The sequence below is a fragment of the Carassius carassius genome, chromosome 2, assembly GCF_963082965.1.
Source record: "Carassius carassius chromosome 2, fCarCar2.1, whole genome shotgun sequence".
Taxonomy (NCBI): Eukaryota; Metazoa; Chordata; class Actinopteri; order Cypriniformes; family Cyprinidae; genus Carassius; species Carassius carassius.
The window spans coordinates 12,182,305-12,201,911 of NC_081756.1; the positions used below are offsets into that span (position 1 = coordinate 12,182,305).

At 36.3% G+C, this 19,607-nt stretch overlaps 4 protein-coding genes across 8 annotated transcripts in view; all 4 read left to right on the forward strand.

The window, feature by feature from the left end:
- LOC132096807 (4F2 cell-surface antigen heavy chain-like) overlaps window positions 1-2,112 on the forward strand; it is a 6,891-nt gene extending 4,779 nt beyond the window's left edge. For both annotated transcript variants that reach the window (XM_059502422.1, XM_059502430.1), the window contains exons 6-9: window positions 732-856; window positions 1,048-1,360; window positions 1,440-1,502; window positions 1,582-2,112. In XM_059502422.1, the coding sequence (XP_059358405.1) occupies window positions 732-856; window positions 1,048-1,360; window positions 1,440-1,502; window positions 1,582-1,929 (849 nt within the window). In that variant the 3' untranslated portion in view covers window positions 1,930-2,112. The remainder of the gene's footprint in view (window positions 1-731; window positions 857-1,047; window positions 1,361-1,439; window positions 1,503-1,581) is intronic.
- The window catches only part of LOC132096817 (cytidine deaminase-like), a 13,043-nt gene extending 8,046 nt beyond the window's left edge, over window positions 1-4,997 (forward strand). Inside the window, exon 5 of the mRNA XM_059502454.1 lies at window positions 4,861-4,997. The gene's annotated coding sequence lies outside the window, so the exon portion shown is untranslated. The remainder of the gene's footprint in view (window positions 1-4,860) is intronic.
- A 160-nt stretch (window positions 4,998-5,157) lies between these two features.
- Window positions 5,158-8,015, forward strand: LOC132096825 (4F2 cell-surface antigen heavy chain-like). Of its 2 annotated transcripts, XR_009422624.1 has the most exons (6): window positions 5,158-5,308; window positions 5,515-5,706; window positions 6,141-6,340; window positions 6,453-6,547; window positions 6,772-6,971; window positions 7,953-8,015. XR_009422624.1 is itself a non-coding variant. In XM_059502465.1 (2 exons), the coding sequence occupies exons 1-2, from the start codon at window positions 5,236-5,238 to the stop codon at window positions 5,727-5,729; spliced, it is 288 nt and encodes a 95-aa protein (XP_059358448.1). In that variant the 5' UTR covers window positions 5,158-5,235; the 3' UTR covers window positions 5,730-5,753. The 2 variants fall into 2 exon arrangements, 1 of the variants encoding a protein (XP_059358448.1); XM_059502465.1 differs by lacking the exons at window positions 6,141-6,340; window positions 6,453-6,547; window positions 6,772-6,971; window positions 7,953-8,015 and having other exon boundaries at window positions 5,515-5,753.
- A 3,847-nt stretch (window positions 8,016-11,862) lies between these two features.
- On the forward strand, window positions 11,863-19,189 carry LOC132096837 (uncharacterized). 3 transcript variants are annotated; one of them, XM_059502481.1, is made up of 4 exons: window positions 11,863-12,117; window positions 17,770-18,605; window positions 18,704-18,825; window positions 18,995-19,189. In XM_059502481.1, exons 2-4 carry the CDS (start codon window positions 17,828-17,830, stop codon window positions 19,172-19,174), a joined length of 1,080 nt encoding a protein of 359 aa, XP_059358464.1. In that variant the 5' UTR covers window positions 11,863-12,117; window positions 17,770-17,827; the 3' UTR covers window positions 19,175-19,189. The 3 variants fall into 3 exon arrangements, with proteins under 3 accessions (XP_059358464.1, XP_059358471.1, XP_059358479.1); XM_059502488.1 differs by lacking the exon at window positions 11,863-12,117 and adding an exon at window positions 15,427-17,041; XM_059502496.1 differs by lacking the exon at window positions 11,863-12,117 and adding an exon at window positions 17,215-17,478.
- The last annotated feature ends 418 nt before the right edge of the window (window positions 19,190-19,607 follow it).

Genomic DNA, 19,607 nt, shown 5'->3' on the forward strand with positions numbered 1-19,607 from the left:
CCCATTTAGTAATGTCATTGACACAATCATGCCGATGAGTGATGCAGTGTCGTCTGAGAAACCGAAGACCATGGGCATCCAATAAAGGTCTCCGGCCTTGTCCCTTACGCACAGAGATTTCTCCAGTTTCTCTGAATCTTTTGATGATGTTATGCACTGTAGATGATGAGATTTGCAAAGCCTTTGCAATTTGACGTTGAGGAACATTGTTTTTAAAGTTTTCCACAATTTTTTTACGCAGTCTTTCACAGATTGGAGAGCCTCTGCCCATCTTTACTTCTGAGAGACTCTGCTTCTCTAAGACAAAGCTTTTATAGCTAATCATGTTACAGACCTGATATCAATTAACTTAATTAATCACTAGATGTTCTCCCAGCTGAATCTTTTCAAAACTGCTTGCTTTTTTAGCCATTTGTTGCCCCCGTGCCAACTTTTTTGAGACCTGTAGCAGGCATTAAATTTTAAATGAGCTAATTAAGTGGATAAAAGTGTAAAATTTCTCAGTTTAAACATTTGCTACGTTATCTATGTTCTATTGTGAATAAAATATTGGCTTATATAGTGATTTGAAATTCCTTTAGTTTTCATTTTATTAAAATTTAAAAAACGTCCCAACTTTTCCGGAATTCGGGTTGTATTATGAGTAATGTAATTAATATAACAATATTTTATTAATCAATGCTTAGCCAAATAAACAGATTTATTTGTTCCATTCTCTGTTTTTATTATAGGAAGACTGCATATACTGGCTGAATATGGGGGTGGACGGCATCTTCATATCTCATCTGAACAACTTCACAGAAGCCTGGCAATCTGTTCAAGACACATTCAACAAAACAGATGGGACCAAAAAACGGTATGAGGTGGAAGTTTTTGAAGTTTGGTAGTTATTGGAATTTGTAAGGAGGACATTTGTTTAGTAGAACCGAGACACCTGGTGGCCAAATTTGGGTGCTGATCACAGCTAGTGAAAACAAAGGGTACACAGACAGATCTTGACTTCAGGGTACTCAGATGTCTCCATTTCTTTCTCCCCATGACTTTCAGAGCTCTGATGGGATCAGTCACCGGTCTCTCCGTGGATGACATATCTCATCTGCTGAATCGGTTGAGTGTTGACCTGCTCTTGACTGGACTGCCTGATCTGGCGGAGCCCGGTGAAAGACAGGCCAAGGAAATACAGTTACTCTACTCCAGTCACCTGCAGACGAGTTTGGGCTGGAGTCTGAGTGGACGGACTCTGGGTTCTCTTGCCTCCAGAACTCCAGCAGTGCCTGTAAGGCTCTATCAAATGCTGCTGTTCACCCTCCCGGGTACACCTGTGTTCAGCGCTGGAGATGAGGTCGGACTGAAGGCTGGGGTGAGCAGAGCATCCTGTCTTGTAAATTAAAATGAAAATTAAGATTTTGATCAAACTTGACATAATTACACTTATACAGGAGAAACCTGAAGAAATGTGGGAACTTGAAAGTCATGCAGAAGATGACAATGCAACAGCAAAGGTAGATTTTAATTATCACATTTTCACATTGCTATACATAGCACACATTTTAAAAACACACTCTGTTTCTTTTGACTCAGACTGTACAAGAGGAACGTATTGCAGTGCGAGACTTCTTTAAAACACTCAGTGATCTGAAAGTAAAAGAGCGATCACTTCTGCATGGAGAATATGTCAGCCTTTACAGTTCATCCACCTCATTAGCATTTCTCCGCCTTTGGGACCAGAGCGAACGCTTCCTGGTAGCCTTAAATTGGGGAAGTGACCCTCTTACCATGACCCTGACCAATAGCGACCTGCCTGCTGAGGCTCGAGTCTGTGCTTCCACAGATACAGAGAATCTAGCTGTGGGTAGTACAGTGTCAGTAGAGAAGTTAGAGCTTGGGCCGAAACAGGGTGTTCTGTTGTCTTATGCTTTTCCTGGCTAGCCACACGGACACAGACAGTCCTTTATGTCTCGGATGAATTTCAACACTGTGCACAGGTTTGGAAAGACTAATCTATGAGAAAGAGCTGTTACAGTTTATGCATAGGATAGAAGTTGATCTCCACACAGAGACATGTAGATCTAAAGATATAATAAAAAATGAAATGGCTACTAAAATTATGTTTTGTGTTTTGTGTGAAACTGGATCCACTTTCTTACACTGGTGCAGTCAATGCTTACAGTATATCAAACGAAAATGGTTCGCTCTTGAATTAATTTACATTGTTGTTTTAGGACACAATTCCTAAACATAATTTAAGAGAAACATTTTAACATGTTAAGTGTTAAAATAGCTAAATACCAGACTTTTTCTTTAAAAACAGTTAATAAAATCTACAAAATATAATATAATATGCAAAAAGAATATTCTGTGCATGCAAACATTTAACACAAAATGACATTGTCATTCAAATGAAGGGGGGTGACTATTTTATTTTATTTGTTTAGTTTTTTGGAAAGAAATTAGTACTTTTATTCTGCAACAAGTATTAAATCAATAAAAACGAATCATTCAATCAATCACAAGACTTGCATTATATAGATTTACATTGTTCTATAAATTATATTGTTCTAATTTCTATTTTAAATAAACCTTGCTCCTTATTCATCCATGAATCGCGAAGAAATGTGTCACGTTTCTCACAAAAGATGGTGGAAAGGATCGAGTCCATTCACAAACTGCCACTAGAGGGCACTTTATGTCCTCAACATGCAAGCCCATAATTAAATTTTTCACATTAACTAAGAAAGTTTATAAACGTTTAACCTTGTTTTTACAAATCAGCAACGTTTTTAACAATGCAAATAAATTAATGTGATTTGCCTAAAAAGCCCATAATAATTGTTATACCGTCATATTATATAAACCCAAAAGCCTATTTTCTTTAACAATAATTATCTGTACAATAATTTATAAGCACATGTGCTGTCTTGTATGTGTAATATCTACATGGAAAACTTTATAGCATACTGTATTTTGTCTATTTTGTAAATTTTTGTTATTTACTTTACTTGTGTTTTTAAACAAAAGAATTGTTGTAGCCAACACACATGTATCAGATAAAATAGTTAAAAACAAAGTGTCACTATAAACTGCATTGTAATTCATACAACCCTCATACAAATAAAGGTGCATTATTTTCATTGATGGTTCCATGAAGATCCTTTAACATCTATGGAAACTTTTCAATGCACAAAAAATTATATTTTGTAGAAAAAGTTCATCACACTAAGAAAAAAAACTGTCTAGTGAAAAGTTCTGTGAGGAACAAAATTGTCTCCAAAAAGACATTATTCACATACACAGTTCATACATACTTTACAGAAAACTAGTGGCCAGGATTGCAATGAAGGGCAATTCTGCATCTTCTCAAACAACAAAATCCTACTGGCTCCTCAAGCCTACAACAGTAAAAATAAACACACTTGGGGAAAAAATAAATAAAACCATCTGCTTGAGGTCTGTCTTTTTCTGTAGAGCAGGATCAGTCAGGCTTAGGAAGGTCCACCCAGACCCCTGCAGGGCATCTGTGAACCCCAGGACCTCACGCAGAGCAATTCAATTCAATTCAGTTCAAGTTTATTTGTATAGCGCTTTTTACAAAACAAATCATTGCAAAGCAATTATACAGAAAATTTAGTTTCTACAATATTTAGCAGTATATTATCAGAGGTGACTGAATGTACAGAAGAATCTATTAAAGATATAGAAGTCATCAAACAGACGATGAACAGTATTAACAGCATTATTGACATCATCTCTTCTCAGGTGTTCTGGATCCAGACTGGAGCTTGTGTAAATCCTGGTTAAACAGAAAAACAAATAGAGACATAATTAGTGGAGCTGCTGTTCCAAAAATTAAATAGTTTAACCCAAGCTAAAGAATAATAATGTGCTTTTGATCAGTTATAACTGCAGTCACAAATTATGAGATGCATTATTTGAACGCTTGGTGAAAGAGATGTGTTTTTAATCTAGATTTAAACTGAGAGAGTGTGTTTGAACCCCGAACATTATCAGGAAGACTATTCCAGAGTTTGGGAGCCAAATGCCAAAAAGCTCCTTTAGTGGACTTTGCTATCATTGGAACTACCAAAAGTCCAGCGTTTTGTGACCTTAGGGAGCACAGAGAAAACAAACCACACTCCTCAGACTCTTCCTCTTCCCCTTAGATGGTATTGTTCATCTTAAACTGACAGAAGAAGACAGAATAGCATGCAGGGAAGATGTGTCTTTGAGAATATTTTAAGAACTTTACAGTTGTGTTGGTTTCACCTTCCTGTGACAGGATAAAAATACAGCTCTGCGTCTGCTTCTATCTTGGGTGTTAAGCACACTGAAAGCAAGTATTTGTGAGAATAGGTTTCTGTGACTTGGTGGTTATTCTGTGACTTAGTATGTATTCTACAGTCATTGTATATATTACAAAAATGCTTTTCAATGGACATTCTGGGGCATACTTGGCCATAGGTCACTTCACTTTAATTTTGTCTAAAAAATTAAACCTTACTAGGTTTACAATCACTCTTTGTTGCCTCTTTGTACTGTTTAAAATAATAATAAATAAAAAGATTTTTGTGGTCTCTTTATTATAAAACATTTATGGTAACCTATAATTAATAACTATCTAATAAATGCCATGAACATAAAAAGTTTTTTTTTATTTAAAAAAATTTAAATAATGGCTGACTCTCTCTCTCTCTCTCTCTCTCTCTCTCTCTCTCTCTCTCTATATATATATATATATATATATATATATATATATAAACAATAAACCTTATTTTATTATGATGTAATGAATCTGTTGACTAGTTTTTTTTTTGTTTTTTTGTTTTTGTTAATCCTTTTCAATTTTCATCTGTTTTAATCCAGTATATTTAAAACGCTGTCCTTAAAGTGATAAAGAGAGCAAATGAAGGGTGTAGAACTTAAGGAGGTGGATCAGGAAAAACTGCTAATAACCTGAGAAAAAAATAAAAATTGGCTGCGTAAAGGTCACTGTCCCAGAGAATGCTGGAGTGAAGTATACTGGCTTCTCCAAAGACGAGTTAATTAAAATCACCAGTACATCTGTGTAGGCAACCTACATGAGGATTATGAAATTCAAATGAAACATTTGACAGTCTGTCTCTCTGATATAAATTTGCATATTTTCTACAGGTTTTATTATGGCTCTGATGGACTGGCGTGTTAGCAGGAGCAATAGTCTTCATAGTACAGGCCCCGCGCTGTAAACAGTTTCCTGAGATGGACTGGTGGAATGAAGGTCCTCTGTACCAAATATCTGACATTAACGCCTTCTCTGAAAATGGACTGAAAGGTAAATGTGATTTTTTTTCTGTCCACACCAGTTTGTTATTTGAATAACAATTATAAAACCATTTTAGATTTTTTTTATTTTAATCAGTACTGCAAACTGCACATACTAATACAAGCATTCAGTAGCAAAACATTTGTTTAACTTTTTTAATTCTTATATATCAACACTATATAAAAAGTAACTTCTCTTTCTCTCATTCTCTGTAGGAGTGGAGGAAAAGCTGAACTATATGACCCAGATGAAGGTGAAGGGCCTTGTTCTGGGTCCAGTACACACTGTGCAAGAATACCAGCTGGATAAATTAAATCTGGTTTCATTTAAACCTGAAGTAGGCACTGAGAATGGAATCTTTGCTGAGCCAAGCAAAAAAAAAAGAAGAAGAGTGACCTTTGACCCTGGTATACCTTATAAGACTTGCTAACATGTCAAAGGGCTGTACATTGTAATTATCATCCATGTCTACATCCAAAACAGATCTCTATATGTATAATATTATTCAAAGTCTGAAGTAGAGAATTAGGAGTTTCAACTTTGATCTCTGTAGAGACTGAGTTTATTATTTTTAATTAAGGAAAGACATTAGCCAAAAGAGTGTCCCGAAGTTTTTTTTTTTTTTTAAGCAGATGAGGAATTTCATAAATGGAAATTAAATGAGATTAATACTACAATACAAATATTAAGCATGTGTTAACATATAAAACATCATTGTATTTCCCCACCCCTTCCTCTTTCCTTCTCTCTCTCTCTCTCTCTCTCTCTCTCTCTCTCTCTCTCTCTCTCTTCATCTCTCTCTCTCTCTTTCTCTTTGTGTTTGTTGCTCTGTCTTTTTCAGATATCTCAATAGTGCTGATTTTAACACCCAACTATGAAAATGCTTCATTCTGGTTCAACAACGTTAAAGCTGTTGCTGAGAAAATCAGACTAAGTGCCTATAAGAAAGTGGAAATCGTAAAGGCAGGCCTATTTTTGTGGACAGTGAATATGGGTAGATGAAAAGATAGTTGAGAAAGGAAGCATTAAAGAGCCAAACAAGTAAGATCCTATCTCCTATCTTAGAAAAACAGCAGATGTAAGGTATTAGAATTACATATATACAGAAGTGTAAATATATATATCTATATATATATAATAAAATTTATTTTAGGAAGCATGTACATACTGGTTGAAAAAAGGGTTTGGTGACCTGGGAGACAACATGAAAACATTCCTGGTCATCTATACAAGCTATATTCTACCAAGGTGACCAGAACATAAAAGTGTATGTGTCTGTTATCTAAATAGTGATATTCTCCTGATTTTTTTACACCTGCTGGCCAGATGGGGTATTGAGCACTGCTGTTTGCTCACTCTACTTGGGCCCAGTGTCTTTCCACTTTCTGTTTTCTTGAGTTTTCAAGAACCAATTATTTTTTCAGCTTTCACCTTTTTATCAGAACCTCTCTCTTTCTCCTCATGACTTTCAGAGCTCTAATAGGATCTGTCACTGGTTTCTTTCATGATGAACCTGCAGACGAGTTTGGGCTGGAGTCTGAGTGGACAGACTCTGGGTTCTCATGCCTCCAGAACTCCAGCAGTGCCTGTAAGGCTCTATCAAATGCTGCTGGTCACCCCCCCGGGTACACCTGTGTTCAGCGCTGGAGATGAGGTCGGACTGAAGGCTGGGGTGAGCAGAGCATAAATAAATGGGTAGCTGAATCAGTGTTTGGTTGCAAAATTCAGAATTAAATTGCATTTGGCTCCCTTTAAATTCATTAGTTTGAATTTGAATTGAATTGACTGAATTAAAAAAGACTGGAGGAGAATTTAGCTTACTAAACTTAGAAATTCAACACATAACATGCATTCTGGTAACTTGGTTCACAAAAACAATAGTTAATTTAATATGATGAAATATATCAGCTACATATTTTCATATGCAAATTCATATGCAAATTTTCATATCTATCGGTTTTTTTTTTGTCTGTCTGTCTGTTCATATTTCAGGCCAAAGAATACTACATTTTCTAATATTGCAATGAAAAAGGAAGTAGCTGGTGTTTTCTTTTATGTTGTGACTAAAGAATTACAAAACCAAAAAAACACAGGTAATTGTTCATAGTTGCATTAATAACATGCATTTAGAAATTTTCAATTTATGTCAACTTCAAATATTTTTAAACATTCATTCTAGGATTTGTCATGTGAATATTCTTTTGAAAGTTTTTTGAATTGGAATTTAAAATCCATTCTTGATTTAGTTCTTAAAGACTTCTATTGATAATATGTATTTAAGTTTAGTCTGTTTCAAGAGATGCTTAAACCAGGTCATAGAAAAGAATAAATAAAAAAATAAAAATCAAGCCATTGCCTTTAAGCCAGATGTGCTATATTCAGGTAGGTATAATAATACTTAGTCTTCAACCTATTGCTGCTCTGCTATGACTTTGTAAAAAGTCATAAACTTTGTAGTTGTAAATGTGCTATATAGCCACTTGCGATGTGTTATGAATTGCCATCTGACACATTTCCCAATGCATAAAATCAAGCTTGAGTAACTAAAAGCATTAGAAGCGAGTAGCTTTGAGGCCTTATTCTTATATTTATATTTAGCGATGTTACCAGCTTATTTCTATAAAACTGATGACTTAAGATTCCTCCTTTACAGGAAAAACCTCAAATAATGTGGGACATGGAATACCCAGCAGCAGAGACGAATGCAACAGCAAAAGTACATTCTGATTATTCACCTGACTATTCATAACAAGTAGATATGATCTCATCACTGTACTAATTACAAATTTAAATCCAGCACCCTGCATCTTGCTCTCTCCGTCTTCCACTCATTCAGACTCTGCAGGAGGAACATATCACGCTTCGTAACTTCTTCAAACCACTCACTCATCTGAGGGGAAAAGAACGATTGCTTTTGCATGGAGAGTATGTCAGCCTTTGCAGTTCACCCACTTCATTAGCATTTGTCCGCCTCTGGGATCAGAGCGAATGCTTCCTTACTGGCATGAACTGGGGAAATGCCCCTGTAAACATGAACCTCACTTTTAGCGACCTGCCGACACAAGCTCAGGGTTGCCTCACCACAGATACTGCGAATCTAGCCGTGGATAGCATGGTCTCCTCAGAGAAGTTTCAGCTTAGGCCCAAACAGACTGTTCTGTTGTCTTATCCTTATGATGGTTAGACTCATATTTGCAGATCCTCACATATCGTCTCAGAGCTGTTTGATTTTCTCTGAGGTCTCATAAAATAGTGTCTTTTTGCAAGTTTAAGTATTTTAGATATTTCAAATCTTAAAGTGATTTAAAAGAACTTTTATCAATCATTGTCTGTATTAAATTGGACTTCACTTATCTAAGTTGAATAAAAAGGTATTCCATGTCTGCTTTCAGTGCAAAGACGTGTTTATATAAAACCACCTTAAAAATAAATCAGCTTAACTACTAAATCTGATAAATATTTACTTGTCCTCTGTATTTTAGAATGAAGAAACTTGACTTTATGCACACAATATATAATTGTTGTGCGCTTGTGTCTTGGCTCTATGCCATTTGTCGTTAATTCTCAGGGCAGGAAAAGGAAGACTCTATAGTCAACAGGTGTGTGTATGTGTGTCATGTGCGATCGTGATATGTACTATATAAAACTCTATTACTTCCTGCACACTTTAGCATGTAAAAAGTAACATTTCTTCCAGCACCTAAATGCAGAACGGGGTCAGCGTGACAATTCATAAATCTAGTTCTTCGGTTAAAAAATAAGTAACATGATGACATTATCAAAAAAGTTTGATTTATACACAGTAATTAAAATATTTTAGACACTCTTTTTTTTTTTTTTACTCAGGATGTGCACTACTGCATATGGGGGAAAGTTCCTCTTAAGTTATAACAACAAGATTTGGTAATTTTGTATATTACCTGATGACCCATTTGTTTTTGTTTTTTTAAATGAAAGTCTGGTGTTGATTAATGTAATTTCAATGGTGCATAATTCTCATTTATTTACCTTCTGTTTCTGCAGGTCCCATATAATATTGTCTTCCGCAATAAGCCATATTCTGGGCTTGAATCTCTGTGTTAACGTGTATGAGACAGAAAGAGATCGACTTAGAAATCTTTATCTAATTCTGATTGTGAACTTTCCCAGATATAAGTGGTGGTGAGGGCTGTTCATTTGCATGTCCACCCACAGACAGAAGAAACATTTTGTAGTACAGAAAAGTTCAAAATCCAGACAAACTTCAATGGCAGAGCAAAATGTATCTATTGAATTAGGTGGTAGTGATAAACCATCAGAACCCTTTAAAATTAAATTAACACATTTTCTAATTTCTGTTCATTATAAAAGAGCAATTAGTTATAGTATCAATAAAAAATATCATAAAAAATGTTTGGTGAGAACTAAAAGATGTTTGGCAAATACTCAAATCAAAAGGGAAAAAACATGCAGGTCATTAGATATTCAGATAAAGACTGAACAAAACAACAGTTTCTACATGTAACATATTTTACCTTCAGCGCATTTAAAGATTTCAACTGCATGAATGTGCACTGACTGAACCAGTTAGCTTGTGCTTTCCAGTTTTATTACGCTTAAAAAATCTAAACATGGCCTGTCAACTTTATGGTATGTCAACTTTTCCCCATCAATGACACTCATTTTGGTGACACTTTTGTTGTAAATATCAGAGCTACAAAATGAGGTAGGCCTATAAAACACTTATTTGTACAACTGCTTCAAACTATTATTTTTTATGTTACTCCTCTATGCCAATGTAAATATTTTATGTATGCATGTAAATGCATTTTTGTATTATTTTACAAAGAACAATACTGGATCACAGTAATAACCAAAGTTTTGTATATATTGGAAATTATGTAATCTTAATTTGACTAAATTCTAAAATTATAAACCGAAATAAAGCAAGTTGTGTTTGGTCATTATACTATTATTTGTTTATATTTTTTTAGAATATTTGTGCACATAGTAAGTCGTTGTGATACTGTGATTCTGTCTCAGACGGCTTTATAACAGCTGTTTGTGGATGTGTGTGTTGATCTGAATGTCAGCGGGGGTACAGTGATATTTCAGAGTCGTCGGAGACAGCGACGTGTTTCTGGTAAAACACGACGTCGCACTCTTGAGATGACAGCGTGTGGTCACAAACCCGTGTGTGTGTTACATGTATTTGTCAAACGTGTCTTCATGTCTTTGTGTGTGTGTGTGTTTGTGTGTACCTATGTCATTGTGTGTGTCTTTTCTGTGGGGATGGGAGTTTCATTTTGACTGTGGGCAACTTTTGACGGCAGTGAATCGGGTTTTTTGAGACTCTGAAAATGGAGTCAAATCACACAGCAACTTATCTTAATCAACTCAACTTGTTCACTTGAAGTGCCTTTAAAATCAGGAAACATTTCTGGTAACTTTGAACCACACTCACCGTTTCATGTCGTGTACTGGCTTTATCATGTCTGGCTCTGTTTCTCTCTCTCCTTTTCCTCCCTCCTTCTCAATAAGATAGAAAGACACAACGCCCCCTCTCGCCCTGTTGATGTGAAACTTGTCACCGAACAATGCCCAGTCATGCCTGACTCTCGGTTTTACTGCTCCAGCCTACTCACATCACTAAACTTCATTAAACTTTTTTATCTTGAACCCCATCTTCATCTCAAACGTTTCTTCATAAGCATCACCCCCTCCATTATCACTACCATCATCATCATCATCATCACCAAACTATATTATTCTCAGCAAAAGTGTGACTTTCGATATCAAATATATACCGTTGTTTGTCAAACTCTTCAAAATCTCTGCATGAAATAGTGACTCTCCCTAAAATGAATGAGGGCGGCTGCACTGCAATTTCAACAATCATTTTCATACCTCATCATTAATAATGGCCTACTGAAATATGTCACCTACACGTAGAGATGGGAACCATCTTTAAAATAAAAATTCTGTCAATGATTAACTCTCATGTGTGCTCCAAAGACTATGACTTCTTATGTGGAACACAGTCTTATACAAGTCAGTGTTGTTTTTGAACCCCTTTAACTTTCAGTGTACAAACATAAAAAGTCAAAACTTGCTTTAAAATGTCTTTGTGTTCAGCAGAAGAAAGAATCTCATACTGGTTTGGAACAACATGAAGGTTGAACTGTTCCTTTAAGGGCCAATCTTACTCTTTAAACTAGCTTCCAAATGCATTTTGGTTTATTAATGTATGTCAAATAATATTTTGACTATAAATAAATCACTTATTTTTATTGTCAGTGCACTAAAAAACTGCTCTTAGCATGTGATAGCCAAAGTCAACCGTTGTTTAAATGAAAAACATCTTCTCCTTACCAAATTAAGTACCTTCATGGACCCCTGGTTGAAGGCACTTAATACCATAAAATATAACATGGTAGAATTGTTTTTCGCAAACAGCATTTAACAGCATTAAATAGCAATTAAATACAAGAGGGATAAAAAGAAGTAGTGGCAAGTACAGGCGCTTTGTCAAACTGAGAGCTGCCTCTGAGGTCTGAGTCGGAGCAATTTTTCTCTCCCTCCACGGTGTATGATGTTTTTCACTCACTCGTTTCCAGGATCACAATGACAATGGCTTCAAAAGATCAGAGGAACCAAGAGAAGACTGCCATACCAAAAAAGTTAACCATCACTAACGCCTCCGCAGATCTTCTCAATGTCTTACTCTACGTCTATCTTACCTTAACAGTGCATCCCTCCTTCATTCACTCGTGTACACAGACGTGCATGTAGCTCGTAGAGTTCAACTGTCCTGCAGGCCTTGACTTCAGAACTGAGAGGTGAGTGACATCTTACTCTGTTTATGAACAAGACAACAAAAACAGACAGTGGAGTGAGTTAGCGAGTGCTAAAACTGACTAGTAGCTAGTGTTTTACAAGTATGCGAACATATATTTCAGTTCTGCAAACAAGGTTTTATAAGACAGATATGGCTGTGCTGACAGTCATCTTGCTTGTTTTTTACATCTTGAGTGAAAAGCAATGCAGGTGCATTTCACTTGTTTTTGAAAGTCATAAGATTGTGTATTGCATCAGACTTGCGCAAAAAACAGTTTCATCTAAGCAACATGGATCTGCGTGTAGCATGAAAGATTTCATTGATGTTGAGGCCTAGTTTTGGAAAACGACTGGAGAATACAGGACACATTAGAATCGCAGTGTAGATTGAATTTTTTTTACTTTTTTACATTTAACTAACAGACATGTTTAATTAATGAACATTACTTGGTTTATGAGATGCACACTGTGATAATACTTTACTTAATAGCTATTGCTCTATTAATAGCACTATTAATAGCTTGCTCCATGACTACTTTATAGTGGCTTCTGTGACATACTTCGCATTGCGAATGACAAAGTAAAATATTGATCATTTTCTGATAACCTGTAGACGACATGTGTCCCTGTGAGTCATTCTCATGAGAAACAGAATTGGATTGCGTATAATCTGAGTTTGAAAAGCTCTTCTTAGTTCTGCGCTAACTACGAAAAATTCTATAATGAAACACAGCTTCTAATTCTGTAAGTCATTTTCAAAAACCATTTTTTTAATGGGTACGTTGATTTATTCATTTGCTTTGAGGATCATTTTTTATTCGCCTTTTATGTGCAATTGTAGTTCCTTAAAGAGCTGCGTCAGTGATTATGGATTATGGAAGTGTGTGCATGGTTCTTCCCTTTAACACAAACAGCAGTTAGTAATGACCTATTTTTTGTTGATGGTGGACCATGCAAATTATTCATAACGTGGACTCTTTATAATGTATTGTCTGATTCTTCTGTCTTTTCTGTACATTCAATCTTCACTCAGCAGGGTCTAATAAGCGAACAGAATTGTTATTTATGAAATTAAACTCACTTGACGGATAATGTCCTACAATCGCCTCTATGACTTTGGTGCTGCAGACTACTAATCCAAGCAATGATTAATCCTGAAAGTGTATTTAATAAATAATTAGCTACACATTTCTGTGATTATACTTTACACTTGAAAAAAAAAAAGATTTTAACATGAAATCTACTAATAGAATTGCAATAGTTTCTCGTTTGTTACTTTAACCATTTTTGAAATTTTTTAATTATGTCTATGCAAGAGTTTTGTATCTATTCTGTGAGGATGTTGGCATTCACCATGGACATATTTCCTGTATACTGATAACTGCGGCCAAAAATGTATCTTTAATATGAATAATTAATACTTGGCGCAGTATTATGTTTTTTTTCAGGTACTGAATGGGTGTTGGGCTTTTTGTAAGGACGCTAAGTTGATTTTAAAACTCAGATCGACATTATTTTGTATTGGGTTAAACTGAATATGACAAAGTCTCCAACAACAAATTAGCTTTTTTTTATTTTTATAATGGAATCTGAAATTGATGTAGAATTGTGTAGAATTGGCTTTACGTAAACTGACTTATATTTTAGGTAAACGCACGAATCACATATTCACACAGTGTCAGATAAATTAGTTTAAGAATGTTTTTAGCTGGTTTAATCTATAGTAATCTAATTATCTCTATATAGAATAGTAGTCTATGGTATGTCTTCATTTAGAAATAAATGATATACTTGTATGTAGGTTTGGATCCTTAAACATCAGTTAACAGTCGTTGCATTGCAGTTATTTGACTATGAATATATTTTACTATTTGACTATGAAAGGCAAAATATTTAATCTAAGTAGCACCTGTTTAATATGAACAAAATCTTGAAAAAAAACTGACATCAGCAGCTTTCTGTATGCCATTAGATAATACAGATATTCACATCAGATATTTTTTGTTAATTTTCTTATACATATAATTGACAATATAATTGACATGAAAATGTAAGATTTTATTAAAGCTGTTATGAGGATAGATTGCATCTTATGTCCATGTATGAGAATTCATGTTTAGCTTTTTGCGATAAACATCTATAGATTCAAACACATTAGAACACAGAAAGACTCTCAGTGGAGAATTAGTTAAATTTGCTATCTTTCGTCTTGAGCTAGATATGAAAAAAACCATCAAATAAACAAACACACAACAATTTGATCATATCGGTAAAATATCTGATCAATAATCATTATATGGATGACACTGCAATGATTCAGTGAGATGCGTATAGATTTTGTCCTCTTTGTCATTTTATATATATTTTTTCATTTATTTGTTTGAAAAGCTTTTGAACAAATCCTCCCCAACCTCCAAAATCGCTCTGTTTTTTATTTTTATTTGTACGGATGCACTAGTCGCCTTATTGACAGAATTTAAGTAAGGGTCAGCTGGAGAATGAGTAACATTTAGCACCAAAAAAAGGACTGTGAAAATAAATGCTGGCAATAAATAAATAAATCATGCAAATACATAAATATAATAAATCTTAGTTGCAGATTTTGCCTCTTTCAACGGACTTGGGTCATTTATTCACTAACTAAAATGCAAACACTTTGTGTTTATCATTTATATTTGATTTAAAATATTTTAGCATTACATTTTAGCTATTACAAAATGCCACCAGCACATTGTATACAACTGCAAAACTAGAAATTGTTTGTTTTTGTAATAGTGTATGACTTTCATGACTTAAAAAGGCCCACCGTTACAGAGTTGGGAAGACATGGGCAGCCAAGCATAAGAACTGTACATTTATATTTAATTAATAATTTAGCAGACACTTTTATACAGTTTAAATGAAGAACCTCACACTATTAGCAATTCATGCTACAAGACCAAACAATGCTACAGAATCTACAGTAGTAAATGTACACAACAGTAAAAGAGATTTTCATGTCATCATGTATTTACAGCTATTCTCTTCCCTGAAATGAAACTGGCCACATATTGTCAATTGTAATTGGCTGGAAAGTTTGAGTACTGAAATTCAGTGGGAGCTTGCTTAACGCATTAGCCGTCTCTAATTTAGCTGATGTCTTAAAAATGAATGAATTCTTACTCCTCCTAAAATGCATCATCAGCACATTTCACTCTGCATCAGTCAGGAGCAGACTAATAATGCATAAGCACCTAAATTAATTAGAAACTACAGGTTTTAGGCACCGTAACCCGCACCAGTAAAATAAACATTCATTTATTTTTGTAACCTAAACTTCATGATTCATTCAACTACAGTTTTAGGTTCTCCTTTCATTCCTACGTCATTTTTCGATACATTTGTCTGTGATCACTCTGCATGTACTTATGAAGGTTGTCTCAAAGATAAGATAAACAGTTTGATAGAATGATAGAGAGAGAAGGGGAAAAAAGTCCAAACCACTCTGCTGCTTTCCCCCTCCTCTGTTCAGTCTTTCACACATCTGACAGAAAACTAGAAAAACAACCTCCACACTCCTCTTTCCATCAATTATATCCTATGTTGTTTCTGTCCCCCCTTAACCCGCTCACCATTCTTCAGTATTATCTGATCGCGTATAGCTTTTGGGTATGCAATATTGATTTAAGATTGAACATTTCATGGAACAAAGCTGGTATTTAAAGTACTAAATTCTCACACTCTGGGTTCTAGAATGTATAAACTTGCACAAAGTTGATTTTAAAAGGCAAATGCTAAAAAAGTAGGGCAGCGAGAGTGATAAATCTACATTTCTCTGGTCTAGGAATACATCTTCTCTTGGTATATCGTCTTACACCTTTATTCTTTCACCCACATTATGCTAATGGTGAGGTTTGTGTAGGTGATTTCTGCAGGTACATTCATACTGTACTCACCACTGAATTAACAACGCCCTCATCAGCCAAACCTACAAACTGTGCGGGGGCCGTCCAGATTCACAGTCTCTCAAAGTTTAATGCCTCTGACCGAGATACGACACAGAGAGACAGAGTGGGTGGACCTATAGTATAGACCTGTCATTCAAAATAAAAATGCATGGTTATGCTGAACTGCTGTTACCTAAGAATTAACAGTTAAAATGATGAGAAAAAGAAAGAAAAGAGAGGGAAACACTACGTGTGGGTGGAAAAAGGGGTGTAGAGAAAATGTATGCGGAATGGAAACGATTTTATATTGTGGGTATAAGAGGGATACACTTGCAGAAAGAGAGCGAGAGAGCGGAGGCGGGGTGTACGGAGGTTTCCCTTGTCCACTTCCTGTTCTGTCGTTGTTTCGTGGTCAACTTCCCGTCACATGATTTTGAGCAACAACAGATTCTCACTGGCGTAAACACAGTTCACCCACGCAAACACATGCACAGAAAAAAAATAATAAATCACACATTAACACACACATATATGCATGCACAAAATCTCAAAGTTCATAATTTAACACACCACATAACATTAACAAAAACACAGCCGTTCAAACACATACAAATACAAAATAATGCACAAACTTGTTCTTGTGACTGACACACACACGCACACGACAGGAAGCTTTGCTCTCACTAATGTCATATACACTTACACGCACACCCACGCCTTACCTGCCAGTTTGACGACTCTTACGTTCTTTACACTCAAGTCACTAACCACAACAGATGCGAATCTCAAGATAACACTCTGAGCCGCAAGCACAATAAGCCCAAAAAGTCTCATAACTTGCCAGCATCTTTGAAGACAACACACTTTCATCCTAGAGCTTTTGTTAATTGTTAAAAAAATCTGTTAGTCCGGATTCAGCCCTGTTTGCTCTATCGTCTGTCTGTTTACCATGAATGAGACCCTCTTTGGACCGAGAGAAGATGTTGATCAATGGGAGACTGTGAGTATGCGGCCTTGTGTTGTAGGAGAACTGATAAAAATAGACAGAGAAGGAAAAGAGGTTAAGGAGGAGAGCAAGAGAGAAGAGGGAGAGAGATATAGAAAGAGAGAGATAGAGGGAGATCCGTGACTGCTTCCTCAGGATGTGGTTTTCGGTTCTGGGTTTTAAGGGAGGGAGTGACTCTATGACAACCGTAGACTTACTACCTTTTGATCGGTGGCACCTGTGAAAGAAATATGTGTGAGAAAGTGTTTTCACATTTAAGTCTGATAATGTGCACAAGTGAGGAAGAGCTAGAGAGAGCACCTGCTTTCACACGTGGCAGTATTTTAATTTTGTTATTTGGAGACAAGGGTCGCACACAACTCACAGGTCGACATGAAGGGATAGCACACAAGCTAAATCAACAGGTTATGGAAAAAGAAATGGCAACACTGGTGAGTACTAGATAAACAGAGTGAGAAAGAAGGGTGAGAGAGAAAGTAAAAAGATAAACAAAAGCCGTAGAACAAAGGCCGTTTGTTTTCGTTCAATAGCTGTAGACGTTTCTCCGTTTTCATCTTTGCTGTAATGTTTCCGCATTTCTGTGTGAATATTTATCTTTAAACAAATTGTTACAGAGGAAGGACAAACCATTTATTGTGTTTGTTTGTGTGGTTTTGCTCACTAACGATCGTGAGATTGAAAGGGTTTTGATGACTTCTGATTGTCTTTGTGTGTCTTTTCAGTTTTCAGATGCTATGAGCGTCTTTTAACTCGAGGGTGCAGCCATTTGCAAAACGCCACATGGCTGACCATACATCTCCCGAGCCTGAGTCGCTGTCCTTCACTCCCATGTTTCGCCCTCAGACAGAAGGACAAAGGTCAAGCCACGACCTTTACCAACAAGGATCAATGAGTGGCCTCGGCCAGTTTGAGGTCCCGTGTGAAGCCACGAATGGCACCGGGAGCTCTATGAATGGAATAGATCAATCAGCGAACGCTGCTTACTGGGGGAACACGTCCCCTGTGTCCTCTATGGGACTGAACAGGAACAAGACACAAGCTGGAGTTTATGAGACTGACTGGAGTTCTCACTGCCACCAACAAGAGGCATCAGAGAGTTATGAAATAATTGGGCGTCAGCAACAAAAACTGGATTCTTTCTCCGAGGCGTTTTGCAGTCGTAGCACCTACAGAATGCTGGGCGGAGGAGAGCAGAGCGGCTTCAACAACTCTACTCCTCCTTCACATAACCTCTCCTTCCCTCTGGTTCTTAGCCCACCGCCAACACCCCTGCCGGCTCCATCCTTTTCTCCTACTAAACGACCTCAACACTTGTTGCCTGGCCAGATCTTGAGCCAATCGCAGATACAGACTCAGATAGATGGGTCGCTGCAGTTCTTTCCCTCTTTACCTTCGCCCTCCTCCGGCAGGTTCAATCACCCCATTTGGCTCCAGCTGCAAGCTGACGACAACAACGGCCTGGACTTAACGCAGCACCTCCCACAAGATTCAAACTCCTCCATGGTTTATTCAGAGCATGGAGGGCCTCATCTGAAACAAATAAACTCCCTGCAGAAAGGTATGGATAGCATAACGCCATCTTTTGTGTGTTGACCTGTCTTGACATGCCGTACCTAAAGTGTTATTTTTAATGAAAGAAGTGTTTTTCTTGCTTAGACTGTTCACTGCAAATGTCCCTCAACCCTTCACTGGTTCAACATCATCATCCTCAGTCCTGCTTGCAGCAAGAGCTGGATCATGAGCCTGGGACATCCGAAGATCACACGACATGGCCTCAGGTCTGTCATCTGCACAGACAGATTGTTAGCCTGGTCAAGCATATTAGATTGATGCATCAATGACTTTATCATCATAGCATCCCATTTATTTTTCATGTTCTGTTTATGCTAGCATGCAATATTAATCACATTTTATAAAACCATTTTTTATTTATTTATCTTTTGACAGTTTGGGCAATCATCCAATTCATTTGGACCTTCTCTGCATCAGTCTAGTCTCCATGTGCAGGGGTCTGGGTCTGGAGAAGGAACAAGGTTCGGTTATGGACTGAACTTCGGTTCCGGGTCCTCGGACAAATCTCTGGGGTCCTCCAGCACTCAGGCAAAGACCTTTAAATTTACCAAATAATTTTGTGCCATTTAAAAGTTTGGGGTCAGTAAGATTTTAAACAAATTCATACTTTTTTGAACAATTTAACGGATCTTTACTGAATAAGTGATTTCAGATAAATGCTATTTATTTTTATATATTAGCAAAGCAACTTTTTGCTACATTGGTAATAATACAAACTGTTTTTTGAGCAGCTAATCATATATTAGAATGATTTCTAAAGGATCACATGACACTGAAGACTGGAGTAATGGGCGTTGAAAATTCAGCATTTTCATCACAGGAATAAATTACTTTTTAAAGTATATTAAAATATATATATATATTTTACACTGTAATAATATTTTACAATATTACTGTTTTTATAGTATTTTTGATCAAATGAATGCAGCCTTGGTGAGCATAAGACACTACTTTCCAAAACATAAAAAAATCTTACCAGCCCTAAACT